The following is a 14,691-nucleotide window of genomic DNA, read 5'->3' as shown; positions in this document are numbered from 1 at the left end:
CACAGCCGCTCAAGGGCCCGTTGTGGGCTGGCGTGACTGGCGGTGGGGGCGGCGGGCCTGGCGCGGGCGCGGCCGAGCTGCTTAAGGCCTGGCAGCCGGCGGAGCCCGGCCCCGGGCCCTTTTCGGGGGTTCTGTCATCCTTCCACCGGAAGCCCGGCCCTGCCCTGAAGACCAATCTCTTCTAGCCCCGCGACTCTGGAGGCTCCGGGCCTACCCCCAGAAGACGCCCCTGCCCCGCCAGGACCTGTCAGAGTCCCTCCCCATCCCGGCTGCCTGCCTGGAAGTCCCCATCCTCCCCCAAACCCGACTGTTTCTGGCCCCTAGGTGTACTCTTCCCAGCTTTGGAGACCAAGTCAGGGCCACTCTCGTCCTCACCCACCCCCGCCCAGCAAAGCAGTATACTTTTCACCGGGACATCTTCCAGGAGAGCCCAGAGCCCCTTCTTCTAGCTTGGGTTTCCTTGGAACCGGGATCAACTAACCAACACCCGTCTCTAACACTGTCCCCCAACGAGAGGGTCCTCACGGAGAACCGGCCTGGCCCCCTCCCGCGGCTCTGCAGCCGGCTAAGTCACGCCTCACCCTGGTGACCATCAGTGCCCGCTGCTCTACTCCTCCGACGCACCCACACTAACCCCACCTGTGCAAGGGCCTGTCGTAGGTCGTCGCTGGGATGGTCGTGGCCCGGAGTCCCGCCGCCAATTCGTCCCTCATGCGTCCCCTCCCATCCCCAGCGCCGTCTGGCGCAGAAGGCAGGCAGATCAGAGAGGTGGACAGCTGCCTGGGCAAGGGACAGAGGGGTTTCCCTTTATCCTGATTTTTGTTTCCTTTGAAAAACTTGTCTGTAATTTATTGAGGTGAGCTCTGCTCAATCCAAATAAAACTTAATTTATTGAAGACATCACGCCGACAGCCCTTTTGAGTGCCCAGGATGGGCATTGGGTGGCTGCGTCCCCAGTTGCGACCTGCGAGGAACCTCGGGGCTCAGCCAGCCATGCTCCTCTAAACAAACTACCACTTTATGGCCGAGAACCTGCCCTCCCAACCCACCCCGATAATATTAAAGTGCCCTCCCTCCCCACGCCCACTCCCACACAGAAAAGCTTAAATAAACGTCAGCCCGGTCCTCGGGCTCTTCCTTCATTTCCGGACGGACACCCCTAAAGTGGGGGGTTGGAGAAAGAACCCTGTGGTTCAGGCCCTGTTGAGAGCAACAGAAACAGTGGTGGAAGTGGGGTCCAGACGTACCCAACTGCCCCCTGCCCCTTCACGGACATCCCTGGGGCTGGAAAGAGGAGCCCAGAAAAGGGAGGACAGCACCAGACAAAGTAACCAAGGCCTCTGGTAACCGTGGCAACTGACCTCTGGAGCCCTGGGCCTAAAAGGTAAGGGACAGGATGTCCCGATTAGGACGCTCCAACTGATTGGGCAGTGAGGGACGCGGCTCCCCAATAAATAGGCAGGAAGAGTCACAGCCCCGCCCTCTCATGACTTTTCAACCCCGGGGCTATGGCTGGGCCTTCGTGAAGGGGGCGGAAGGGCGTTGAGTCCGCAGCTTTGTGCAGCCACCGCCATCACTTGCTGAGCTGCAGGGTGTCCAGAAGGAGGCGCTTGTGAACCGGGTCTTGCACCCCAGCCTCCTCCAGGTCTTCCTCGGTGATGTCGCTGTGGAGGTTAACAGAGGCTGGGTGGTCAGCGAACGGGTCCTAAAAGGCCCGTAGCCCCGCCCCCGGGGCCATACCCACCCCATCCGCCTCCAGCCCCGCCCCCACCTGAGAAACTCCAGGTCGTCCCAGCCATTGTGCACCAGGCCCTCCTCATAGCGCTCCAAGCCGATGGCCCGCAGCCAGGCGCCCATGCCCGCCTCGCCCAGCCCGCTGGCCCGCCCGCCCTGCGGGCAAGAAGCCTGAGGGAATAGGGAGTGTCAGGGGGAACACGGAAGGCGCCCACATACACAGACACGCAGAGGCACCTGCAGACGGCCACACTCCACCACATGCTCTTGGGGGAAGGTAGGTAAGAGCTGCAGCCGATTCATGTGTCCTCCACGCCCCAGTGCCCAGCTCAGGGCAGAGGGGGTACCCATGAGTGCTGTTTAGTGGAGGGGTACTACAGACCACGGGCACACACACACCTCAAGTACACACAGCCAGCCACCCCTGGCCCACACACCTCCTCTGCCAGGTCCTCCTGGATGCTCTCTCGGATGCGGGGTGGAGGGAGGCTGAGAGGCCGGCCATAGTCTGAGGGCAGTCCTCGGGGTAGCTGCATCTCCAGGGGGCTCAGGAGGAGCCCTGAGCGGCCAGGCCCAGCGGGAGCATAGTCCACCTCACTCAGTGTCTTGGCCATCTGCAGCACGGAGCAGGAGCGGTCGTCCCCACTGGCTACCTCCCCCAGGAAAGAGCTGGAAGGCGAGGGGCCTGGGGGCAGTGGGGGCCTTGGATGGGCCTTGGGAGGTGGTAGGCCCCTGGCCTCACCCCCACTGCGACCCCGGACCACTGGCCCTGGCAGAGGATCCAGGCTGGGGGGCAGGAAAATGGCTGAATCTGGCAGTGGTGGGGGTGGAAAGTCTGGAGGGGGCAGTGTGCCCCCAGACTCCTCATCTGATGAGCTCCCCTCTCCCACACGGGGAGGCCGGTGGCGTCCAAGCTGTGGCGCAGGCACTGTGATGGCCACTTTGTTCTTGGTGGCAGGTGGGACAGGGGCCCTGGCAGGCGAGGGTGGCTCCGGGGGCAGCAGCTGGTGCGGGACCCCCTCAAGGACATAGTACGCAGGGTTGTTGAAGCTGTTCTTGGGTGGGGGCGCCGCCACCCCTTCCGGCTCTGGAGCCCCATCTGGCTTCAACCTGGGTTTCGCAGCAGGATAACTAAGTGAGAACCCAGAAACCCAAGGGGAAGGCATAGGTGCAGTGGAAGAACAGGAGACTTGGGCCCTGTGTGTTTGGCCGTGAACAAATCACTTTCCCTCTCTGGTCCTTTGTTTCCTCATCTCTAAAATCTAGGAGGGGGGTGTTGAATAGATAACCCCTAAACTCCCTTGCCTCACTTGCTAAGATTCTCAGAACTTTTATGACTGTTTGTGAAAGTCTTGCTACTGAGTGAAACCTGAGCTCAAATGAGTGAAAACAGAGATGCCAGACAGCAGGGCAATAAAGACTTTCGGTGAGGACTGGGCCTGCGGCTAGAGGCACCTAAGATCTATCCACTGAGGAATCTTAGTCAAGGATTCAGGTGAGTTTTACTCATGCCTGGGGATTAAACCGAGGTGACTAATGACTGCTGAAGATGAGTGAAAAGGTACCAAGAAGTTTTTATTTAAGTTCAAGCAACAGTAGCATATCATTAAGAAGCAAGCCTCGCTTTCCCAAAGTATAGTCCACAAACACTAGTTCCACAGGATATCAATAGTTAGTATGTGGAGAAAAAGTTTCCTGGCCCATTAAATTTGGGAAACTATGTTAAACAAAGTTGAAAAAGTTTCCTTCCTGGAGACAAGCTCAGAGCTTTTGCTAAAACTAATGTGCGCTATGAATATCTAAGAAAAGAATCTAGCAAGAAGCATTTCCCAAACTCATCTAACCACAAACCCGTTCTTAGTGGACATCTTGTAGGACACTGTTCCAAAGAACACACCTTGGGAAATCCCGTGCTATGCCACGTGACTCCTACAAACAGAAGGCTCCAGCTAAGTCTGTTTACACGGAGAGAGCTGTTTTAAAAACAATTTCTAATTGTATTTTTTTAAGGCAGAATTGAGAGGAAAGGCTGACTGTGCTCCCTTTGACTTGGAGCCACACCTAAGGGAAGCCCAGCTGGCCAGAGTGGCCATGGACATAGGGCACAGTACCTCTGGCCACAGGGCAGCAGAGTTCCCAAACAGCAAACGATCCCCAGGCTCATCCTGAGATCCAAACGTAGTGATGGCTAAAGTGGGGAGATGATGTGGAAGGAGAGTGATGCCACGGAGAGGGGATGACAGGTTCTTCCTCTTACCTGGAGGTCAAGGGCTCCTCCCGGGGAGTTGTTCGGGGTGGGGCTGGGGGCCTCCCAGTTGGTGGTGGTTTCTCTGGTTCTTCAAATAACTTGGACAGTGGGCAAGAGGCCTCTGTGGGGGCTGGCTTGCGGCTCCCTGACCTGCCAGGGGTGCACAGGGAAAGGGAGATGCAGTAGGGGCTGACCAAAAGCCCCCAGGTACATGACACCTACCATAGCCCCAACTCACCTGGGTTCCTGGCTGCCCCGAGACACAGATTGTGCTTTGCTCTTTGCTCCGGCTTCATCTTTATCAATGCTGATCCACTCTGGGGATGGGGGAAGGGAGGCTCAACACCCACTAGGCCTGCCAGCCCCTTCCCAGCTACCAGGGCAAGCCCACTCCCAGCTGTGGCTACAGAACTTCCAAGCATCCCAGGAATTCCAACATGCCCCTGAGGTTCCTCCCCTCCTAGGCCTGCCCTGGCCTCCACACCATCCCATCTCATGCCCACACTCTCCTCCAATGGAGCCCCCACCGTAGAGCCGTTCACGGGTGCCCAGGCGCTCCGTGGGCACCCGCACCTTCATGGAGCCACGGATGTTGCCCGTCTCCTCGCCGCGGTGGGACAGGAAGGTCAGGAACTGCTGGGCTGTGCTGCCAATCATGGACTTGAGTGCAACCACGCACTCCCCTGAAGGATGGTGGGACAGACCAGCAAATTGCCAAACCTTTCTAGGCCCCTGCTCGGCTTCCTGTACCCCTTGGCAACCCTCGCCCCTCACCATAGGATTCGTAGCCATCCATGGACTTGACTGTGAGCAGGAGATGCTGGTCCTGCAGGTACTCAATGTCAGCCAGAATCGGCTTCAGCTGGGGAGTGGAGAGGCCCAGTGAGGAGGAAACCCTAACCACCCCTGCTGTCCCTCCTACATGCTGCCCTGACACCACTCACCCCTACCCTGAAGTCCTCCATACTCACTCACACGCAACTCTTAAGGGAAGATACCAAATCCTTAATGTGGAAGACACGGCCCTGCATGGGCCTTTCATAGCCTTTAACATCACTGTAACTAATTAATTTTCTGCATTCTCAGTGGACCTGACATTTAGCAAAGGCTCCAGAAGTATTTACTGAACAAGTGAATGAATAAACTGCAACTTGGTCCCACACACACCCAAATACTGGCAAATCCTTTATCCTCACTCACGCCCAGACAAACAGACTAGCAAGAGTGCGCACACATAGGCTCCACCAGGCCCTGCCCTCCTGAGGGAGGCTCCCGCATGCACTCTGCCTCCAGCTTCTCTGTGCCAGCGCTCACAAGCCCAGGCGCTGCCCAAACCTCACCGTGGGCAGCTGGCGTGAGGACCATTGCACCTTGAGGAAGTTGATGTTGTCACTGCTCTGGGCATCATTCTCAAAGCTCTTCTTGTATTCTGGGGTTGGAAGGTGACACTCAATTGAATGCCACCTCGTTCTCTTCCCTTCCCCATGCCTGCTCTGGTGCCCTCTGGCCTCCCCTCCCCGTTGGCCCACACCCAGCCCTGGGCCCCGCCTCTGACCCTCCAGACAAGTGGAATAGAACTCAATGAAGAACTTGGTTCGGCTGGCTGTCTTCACAATGGCCTCGATGCTCTCAAACTCTATGTAGGCCTGGTCTGAAGTCTTCGACAGCCCTGAGAGGCAATGGGAAGTGGGAAGACAGGAGGGCAACCGAGAGGGCATGACAGGGAAAGGGTTACAGGAAGAACAGGACAGGGGTTGAGCCCTTGGACGGAAAATCAGAAGTCTTGGCAGAGTGTAGGAGAGAAGGCCCCAACCCTATGATACCAACAGGGCGACCCCAAAGCAAACAGACAACCCAAGGACGAGAGACCCATCTAAGAAGGGGCTGAGGATCAGAATGCCTGAAGGGAATTTTGCCAGGCACACTTACTGGGCACACATGTGGCCCCAGGCAGAGACACACACATATGTTTACACACACATGCACACACACACACACACACACAGAGGCCCAGACCCTTGACCCCACACACGCTTGTGGGCACGCACCTCACATGATGGCCCAGGCACACAGACACCCGTACACATCGCATATTCAGAAACACTCCTACACACACATGTACACACACCGAAGCACACATACACACTTACTCGTGTATACTCAGACCTATGCACACCCCCAGGCCACTACCTGTGCCCACCTAGATGGATGCCATGCCCACAAGCACATCCAAAATAGTCACCTTTCTTGGAGATGAACTGAGATGTAACTCCGACCTCAAATGTCCCAAACACGGGGGAGTGGTCACTGGTAACAATGTCATCAGTGCAACCTGAGGGGACAGGAATGCGGGTCAGGGGGAACAGCCCTATTCTCTCTCTCACCTCCCAGAGCTGGGGCTGTCAGGACAGTGAGTGCCCCCGATCTCCCCCGACTCCACGCAGGACGCTCTGACCATAGGAATTGCAGATGATGTGGGTCTCAGGGTAGGATTTCCAGAGGATCCGGTCACACCATGAGGGCACATTGGTCCGGACCTGGGGCAGTGGATGGCAGGGTAGTCAGAGCTGACAGGTGGGAGCATCTCAGCATGGGCCCCACCCCAGAGCTGATGAAGCCCCACACTCGCATCACACCAGGCCCCAGCACCACCTCCCTTCTTGGATCCTCACAACACTTTGGAGGGGCCAGAGAAGCTGGAGTGGTAACTGCAGAGGCCCAGACCCTTGACCCCACATGCACTCTGATTCACTGTAGTCCTCGGGGTCCCCCTAGGCCCACCCTGCTCTCCTTGCTTACCCCAGTTGGCTTCTGCTTATGCCAGGCATACGTGTCTCGGGAACCCCGCTCATATCGGTAGGTGGGCGGGAAGGAGATCTCCTCCTCACCTAGAGAAGGTAGGGAACAGGTCATGGCCCTAATGACCTAGGGATTCCACAGGGACCACCTGCCAGGCCCCACACTCACTGAATCGAAGGAAGACCTTGTGCTTCTCCCTCTCCAAGTTGAGCTGGTCCACCCTGAGCAGGGGCTCAAACTCCTTCCTGCTAATGTAGTTCAGGATCTCCTGAGGCAGGGGACACAGAGACTGGTCACATCCCTCTGAGCCAGAGCCAGGTGTTGAAGCCCACCTGGCCCTCAGCCCAGCCTCCCCACTAGCTCCTGCCAGGCCCTGCTCACACCTGGATATCCATGTCCAGGCGGTAGTTGAGGTCCCCAAACCAGAAGAGGTGAGTGAAACGCAGAGAGATGTCAAAGGCACTGAGCTGCCGGTCACCCAGTGAGAGCAGCCGCAGGATGTCCAGGTAGTTCTGGTTCCGCCTAGGGTGGCGGGGGTCCCCAGGGTCAGGACTCAGGGAGAGGAGTAAAGGTAAGAGGTCTCTGGGATCAGGAATGGGGTAGGGATTGGGGTCCTTGAAGACAGAGGGAAGAGCGGGGGTTAAGGTCAGGGACAGGGACAGATAGAGGGGTCTTGAGTTGGGATTAAAGGAGAAGGGGGTCCCTGGAGACAGAGATGTAGAAGGTCTCATACTGGGATGTGCGAGAGACACTAGGTCTCAGGGGGATAGGGGATGGGAGTAAAGAGACTATGGGGAAGGCGCCCCTCACCGGGCAGTCTTCTCATTTCCTGAGGTGAGGTGGCAGTTCACAAAGCCAAATGAGGTGCCATTGAACATGAAAGAGACTCCCACAGCCCCCTTGTTCCCTGTCAGGGCAAGTGAGAGAGGAAGACCCAGGTTACCCTCGGAGGGCTCCCAACTCTCCCTGCTGCCCATCGAAGTAGCAGTGGGAGGATCCTGCCCACCCTTCCAGATGCTATGAGGTAGAAGGGCCCTGAATACACACCCACACCTTCCCTAAGAGTCCACACAGGGTACATGCAGTTCATCTGGAAGGCCTGAGACTGTGTGTCTGTGTTAGCAGAGACTCTGGAGGTTGCAGGGGATCCCAAGCGTGCTACTGAAAGCACCTGCAGTTATCTGAGCAAGGGGACACTGGATTGCAAATCAGGAGACCTAGGCACTATGTCCGGCCCCACCACTTACTTGCTGTGTGACCTTGGACAAGTCACTCAGCCACTCTGGGCCTGAGTTTTACCATCTGTGAAATGAGGGTAATAATCCTGGCCCTACCTTTCTAGTGGGGTTGGAAGAGATTTAGAACGTGAATATGCTTTACAGAGCTCAGACCACTGGGCCAGAGAGGCAGCAGGAGGTGTGGACAGAGGGATCCTGCCCACTGTGCTCACCCAGGGTGTTGGCAATGCCAGTCTTCACACTGGATGTACTGACATGGCTGATGCGGTTCTCGTGCTCTGGCTTGACCAGCACGGCCACCTTGATGTTCCACAGGGATTGCATGGCAATCTGGATACAAAGTGTGGGGTCAGCCCTGGCCTGGGCTGGAGCCATTGTCCCTACTGCCCCTGGCCTATAGTATAGACTGTTACGTCAGTCACAGGATGGGAATGCCAGCCACCCCTCTTCCTGAGTAGCCAGAGAATAATGGGCCCTCCCATAGCATAAAAGTCTCAGGTTAGATCTCCCAGGGGACGTGCCCAGGGACTAGAAGGAGAGCCAGTCATGTTGCATTTCCCTATCCCCAAGCCCCCCTCACCGGGCGGTAATCCAGATCTGTGAGCTCCTTGAGGCCCCCGCGCAGAAGGTCCAGCCACTCGCGGTCGCCCACCGAGTTCTCCTGGGTCCCAAAAACATAGATGTCATGGGGTATGGTCACCGTGACCTCGTCCAAGGTTTTCCCCAGACCCTTCGATGTGAACCAAGATGTCACGTTTTTCGGAGGTGGCACACTTCCTGCAGGTGGAGGGGGTGGGTAGGGGTAGGGTCAGGCCCCTGCCCTGGGGCTGTCCCTCTCCCCCTGCAGCCCCCTGCCCAGGCCTGACCCATGTTCCAGGTGCCTATGAAGACAGAGATCATGTCAGGCTCGTCCTGCTTTGAGTGCTTATTCTTCATGAGCTGCAGCAGCTGGCAGAAGGCCTCTCGTTTCTGGGGGGACAGCAGCCTGTAAAGGGGCAGCCAGGAACCCCCACCACCCACAGGGATACTCTACTAGACGGCAAGTACCATGAGGGGAGGGTCATGCCTGTCTGGTTCACCACTGTATACTACCCACTACTCAAGCACGTAATAGGTGCTCACTGAATGTTCACTGACTGACTATTTGAATCCAACCTCGAGCCTCCTACTCTCAATACAGATATTTTCAACTCTGCTAGACCCACCTCTGCCAAGAGGGATGACATGCCTATACCATGCCTTCCCTCTCTTCCCATTCAGCTGGAAATGTCCATCTCAGATCCCTACAGGCCCTAATAGCCTGGCCATCAGAGCAGGCCCTGGCCTGGCCTGCCCTGCCACTCACCCTAGCACTGACAAAGATGAAGTCCTTGCGCTGCGTCCGGTCCTTCTCCTTCTCAAACACAACGCCCAGCTTGTTCTGCACACGCTGGGACTTAATGAGCTGGCGGACTAGGGAATGGAGGACAGGTCACATAGGCCTGTGCACCTAGACCTGGAGGCCTCACCCTGGCCACCCTGCCCAGTTGTGGCCCTGGCTCACTGCGGTCATGCGTGAAGGTTGTCCAGTCCTCCTGTGAGTCTCGCTGTCTCCGCAGCAGCACCAGCCGCCCGCCCTCCACATCCACGCTCAGCGTGAACTTCTGCGACTTCCCAATCTTGGTCAGGTCACCCAGGGTCACATCTAGCTTCACCTGCAGCCCAGGGGCAGGATGTGGGGAGGCTGCTGACAAGACCCTGGGGCAGGTAGCACCTCCTTCACCTCCAACCGCCCTCTGTCCCTTGAGGCCCCACCTGGCACCCCCTGCCATGTACCTCAAAGGCCTGCACAGGGATGGTCTTGGCCTTACGTGTGGATGGCTGCAATGGAGCCGGGGGGGCTGTGGAGCTCATGTCCTGTAGAGCCTTCAGGGCCTGGAAGGGGCAGGGGCAGGCAAGGTCAGGGGGCATGCTGGGACTGGGGTGGGGAGAGGCATGGTTGATGTTGGGATTAATGCTAAACTGTAGGTTCAGAGGTGAGATCAGTGTTCGGCCAATGCAAGTAGATGGGGAATGGTGGGTCAGGGGACAGAGGTGAGGAATCAGGCCACCTTCTTCTGGATGCCTGACAGGAAGTCCTTGAGCACTGACAGCTTTAGCACCAGGCTTTCTAGCTCCTGCTCCCCAGTCTGCGGTGGGCTCTGGGGCAAGAAAAAATGAGGCTTGTACATGAGGCTACCAAGCAGGAGGTCCCCCACCCAGCCCTAGAGAATGAACCCACTCCCCTAGGGTCCCTCCACAATTCTACCTGCTGCTGCAAAAGGCGGGTCACCATGGGTGAGCTCTGCTGGTCAAACACCTTGGACAGGATCTCCAGGCCTGACAAGACCTTGTCTACCTCACTAGGGGAGACATCAGGTCAGAAGAATCCCCACCCCAGCTTCAGTACAGGGGAGGGGGGCTGAGTGTATAGTCTCAGCCTCCACTATGAGCACACACAGACACAGGGGAGGAAAAGTTAGGAAGCAAAGGCTAGTTCATTGTACAGAGTCAGGGGTCAGAGAGCAGGGTGTTTGTGCAGCAAGGGAGCAGGTGAGGACAGGTCAGAGGTTAGGGTTCAATGCCTGGGGCTGGATGTCCCAGGTACCTGTGCAGCCTCCGGCACGAGGTGGCAAGGGTGTGGGTGAGGTGAGGCAGGCTGCCGGCTCCACCCCGTACAGCTTCCAGGTCCAGCCCGTAGCTACCCTTCAGGTACTCGTGTGAGACAGTGCTCAGCCCATTGGGAGTACTTTGGGGAGGGGGTAAGAAGTCAGTGGAGGCCCTGCCTGGCCCCACATCTCAACCCATCCCTAACAGGAGATGGCACTGGGGGCAAATGGAGCAGGATGGACCAGGTCTGCCTCTGGGGCTGAGATGCAATGGGGGGCCCTGGGGAGGTGGAGGTCCCTGGGGAGGCAGTTCTCAGAGGAGAAAAGGACTTCCTGCTCAGTGGATGGGGCTGGTGTCTCACCTCTCAGCAGCCAGAGTTGTGGGGGTCTCAGTAGCTGCCGGGGGACTGCTGGGCCCCATGGGGGTAGAAATGCTGGTGGAGCCAGAGCGCGGGGGCAGTGGGGGCTTCTCGTCCTCCCCATCTGTGGACAGGGGTCAGGGGGCAGCAGTTTGGGCCTCCTACCCTCAGTGGGGCATGGGGGAGGCCATGGCTGCCAGAGACTTCCATGGACAAGGGGTAACGGGCCCTAGCACCATGGTTAGGGAGGTGAGGGGCTTCCAGGGAGGAGTGGATGAAAATGGGGACAGGAAGAGGTACCACAGTGCTTGTGGGTGTGGCAGGGAAAGGATGAGCCATGCACTGGGCAGCACCTGAGACGTCACGGTCATCCGGCGGGTCTGGCTCTCTCTCCCGCTCCACAGGCAGCAGCAAGGCACACACGAGGCCCTGGTTGGGCTGGGCATACAGGCCGATGAGCTCACCCAGGGTCTGGAAGCGGCGTACGGGCACGCCCTGTGAAGTCTGCAGGTGGCAAAGGGTGGGAGGAGGGGTCAGCCAGAGGGTCCCAAACCCCTAGGCTGGGATCAGGGTCGGGTCAAAGCTCCTACCTGCACAGCCAGGAAGTCTTCTCCGTCAGGCAGAATGCGGTATGTATGAACATGCTTCTGATACCTGATGGCAAGGCGGGGGTCGGAATCTGTCACCCCAAGCTGGGGTCTAAGCCCCAAGGCACCCCCTCCTCCTCCACCAGGCTCAGCCTCCAGCCCTCTCAGTTTGGTCCCCCTAAAACCGCTTGCCCAGGCTGTACAGTGTTAATGATGGAGCCAGTCCATTTTCACTGCCCTAGTGCTGGCCCCCCATCCCCACTACCCTCAGACCCACATAGATTCCACATCCACCACAGAGTTTGGGAAGCAATAGGCAGCTCTTTTGTGGCCTCCACAGCTGTCTAAACAGCCCCTCTGGGCTGTGGTACCAGCCTGGGCCCCCCGCCAGAGTAAGAGTCCTCACAGAAGCCGAGTTAACCTTGTGTGCCACGTATGGGCAACGTGCTCACACGTGTGCGCCTACCATCTGTGTTTACACTGGTGTCTGGCTCTGCGGGAGTTGGTGTGTTTCTAGCAGTTTTGTGGGGCAGTATGGGGGCATCACCCTAGGGCTTCCTCTCCCTTCTTCTCCCAGACACCAGGGAATTGGGATGATCCAAGGGGGCCCTCTCATGGGAGACGTGGGCCTCTAGGAGCCCCAAGCTGAGGAGGGGCAAGAGGGACGCTGACAGACGGCAGCAACAGCTGAGCAGGTGACAGCTGAGCCAGGCCTCCACACAGGCACACGCTCGGGGGCGGGGGAAGGGGGGCAGAAGACGCCTTCTGCCTCCACCACACCTCAGGGTAGGTTTACCCAAGAAAGTCACCCGGGCCTGTGCATGTGTTGAGCAGGAGGGGCATGTGGGCACTAGAGAGGGCCAAATACCTGTTTGAAGAGAGTCCATACCCTTGGCCACAGGGCCATCCCCTCCCTTCAAGGGGCTCTCCTGGCTGCCGACCAGATACAAGCTGTGTGGGTGTCTATGTGTAGCTGGGTGTTGGTTTGTGGACTGTGGGTCTGTTTTTATAACAATAACACTATCCCATTAACTGAATCGTATCTCTGTGTCAGGCCGGATACTTAAGTGTCCCACAGACGTGATCTCATTGAATCCTCACAATTTGCAGCTGATATTACTATGTCCAATCTGCAGAGGAGGAAACTGAGGCTCAAAGAGGAAAAATGATTTGCCTAAGGTCATGGGATAAGTAAAAGGCAGAGCTGGGATTTAAAGCCTGGGCTTGTATCCCGGCCTGCTGGTCAGATTGCTTGTGCCTGGGCAGGGCTGTCTCTTGGATGTTATCTATGTACATGTGGGTGCGTATACAGGTGAGCAAGTATGTATTTGTTTGGGAAGTCTAAAAAGTCAACCATTTCTGATCCCTACCGCCTAGCTTCTGAGATACAGGGAGCAGCCAGAGTCAGCTGGCAAGGCTGAAGCCCCCCACATAGATAGACTCCTCACCTTCCCCACCCCCTTGCCTCGCAATGGAGCCATGATTCTCTCCCTCCTCGGACAATGTCTCTCACCCAGACATAGGCCACAGCTGTCCCCCTCCCACTCAACAGCTGACCCACCACCTGCCTCCCTCTCTCCCTAATTAGGGGGTACGCCTCAGAGAGGATTGGGAGGCAGGACTCCTAGAATGTTCGTCTGCCTTGGCTGTCCCTCTTCAGCGTCCTCCGGTCCCCCACTGGGCCTAAGACTTGGGGCAGGAATTGAGACTTAAGGAGTCCCTTCCTCTTCAAGTCAACTGCCTGGGCCAGGGTTTCTCAGCCTCAGCTTTATTGACATTTTGGTCTGGATAATTCTTTGTGGTGGGGGACTGTCTTGTGCATTATAGGATGTTTGGCAGCACCTCTGGCTTCTACCTACTAGATGCCAGTAGCACCATCCCAGTTGTGACCATCAAAAGTTTCTCCAGACATTGCCAAACGTCCCTGCGGTGGGGGTGGGGGGTTAACTCCAATTAAGAACCACTGGCCTTGGCCATTGCACCCCCAAACATGCCAGGAAGACAGAGGAGGAAGGAGGAGAAAGAGGGACAGGGGTTTAGGAGGGGGGTTCACAGGGCTAAGGAAGGAACATAACTAGATCTAAACAAAGCAGCCCCTATAGCTTTCATGTACCTCCCAGTCCAGAGGCCCACAGGAGCCCACTCAGTGTCTGACTGGGGCAAGGGGTACAGGTCAGGGGGGAGACTCCAAAACCAAAAGTGTAAACTCACCCAACACCACTACCACACACAGCTATCGGACACAGGACCAGGCCTACTCAAGAGAGCTGCCACAGCTAGCCCAGCACCTAGCACCCATACATAGCTCAGGACTAGAGCAGCTAGATACCCAGGGCTCAACCCAGAGCCAGGGGCACACACACGCACTCACTGATTCATGAAATAATGACACAGCCCCATGCAGCCTCACCCCATCCCCTACGGCTTCCTTTAACACCAGCTACCTCCCCCAGCCATACATAGCCAGGCAGTCCCCAACCTCAGTCCTGAGGGCACAAATGCTACTGGACATCCTCTCACACACCCCCTCCCCAGGCCCTCTGCCCCCAACTCCCTCTACTGCCTACCACTCACTCAATCCCAATATAAACTGAACTGAATATCGCCTTGGAGAGTACATCCTCACCACTCCAGCGCCTTCTACCTGGAGAGTGCCTGGGACTGCCTGTGTTTTTCCCCATCACAGCCACCGTGGGCCACAGGACTCCACATACTCAGCCTTCAAAGCCCCAAGAAAGTGCCCCCAGATACAGAGCAGGAAGGAAGTGTCCCTTGCATCCACCTCAGCTCCAGGATAAAGTCAAGGCCCGCACTCTGGGGGGCGCTGGCGCCCCACTACCTCAGTTACCTGGGCCCTCTCCACACACTCGGCCATGTCCCCACGACCCCTCCCTTATACCAGCCAGGAGCCCCCGCCCCACTCACAGCACGCAAAGCGCGAAGGCCCCTGCCACGCTCTCACTGTCTCGGACCAGGAAGCTGCCATCTCGGCCCGCCCGGGCCAGCAGCTCCTCGGCAGCGGCGCGGCTCAGGTCGCGGTGGTACCAGGCGGGGGCCGGGCCACCCAGCGTGGCGCCCCCCGACGCGGCGCCCCCAGGG

At 57.7% G+C, this 14,691-nt stretch overlaps 2 protein-coding genes across 2 annotated transcripts in view; one reads left to right on the top strand and one right to left on the bottom strand.

Annotated features, from left to right (window-relative positions):
* Positions 1-185, top strand: part of PHOX2A (paired like homeobox 2A) — a 3,983-nt gene extending 3,798 nt beyond the window's left edge. The window contains exon 3 of the mRNA XM_023736486.1: positions 1-185. This exon is cut by the window's left edge and continues 337 nt beyond it. Coding sequence (XP_023592254.1) covers positions 1-185 — 185 coding nt within the window.
* A 1,342-nt stretch (positions 186-1,527) lies between these two features.
* On the bottom strand, positions 1,528-14,655 carry INPPL1 (inositol polyphosphate phosphatase like 1). Its single transcript, XM_023736532.1, is given in 30 exon segments — positions 1,528-1,664; positions 1,772-1,905; positions 2,172-2,264; positions 2,267-2,844; positions 3,992-4,132; positions 4,221-4,299; positions 4,510-4,665; positions 4,757-4,844; positions 5,323-5,411; positions 5,538-5,651; positions 6,225-6,314; positions 6,438-6,519; positions 6,782-6,870; positions 6,950-7,049; positions 7,165-7,303; positions 7,592-7,688; positions 8,232-8,349; positions 8,600-8,796; positions 8,886-8,988; positions 9,365-9,471; positions 9,563-9,713; positions 9,835-9,933; positions 10,110-10,199; positions 10,307-10,400; positions 10,646-10,786; positions 11,009-11,066; positions 11,069-11,129; positions 11,359-11,509; positions 11,596-11,659; positions 14,518-14,655. Coding segments are annotated over 29 exon segments (3,519 nt in total). The 5' UTR covers positions 14,579-14,655; the 3' UTR covers positions 1,528-1,664; positions 1,772-1,816.
* Positions 14,656-14,691: the final 36 nt, after the last annotated feature.

This window comes from Trichechus manatus, unplaced genomic scaffold, assembly GCF_000243295.1.
Source record: "Trichechus manatus latirostris isolate Lorelei unplaced genomic scaffold, TriManLat1.0 scaffold00088, whole genome shotgun sequence".
NCBI lineage: Eukaryota > Metazoa > Chordata > Mammalia > Sirenia > Trichechidae > Trichechus > Trichechus manatus.
The sequence above is the reverse complement of the archived record's forward strand: the minus strand, read 5'-3'. Positions and strand labels throughout refer to the sequence as shown.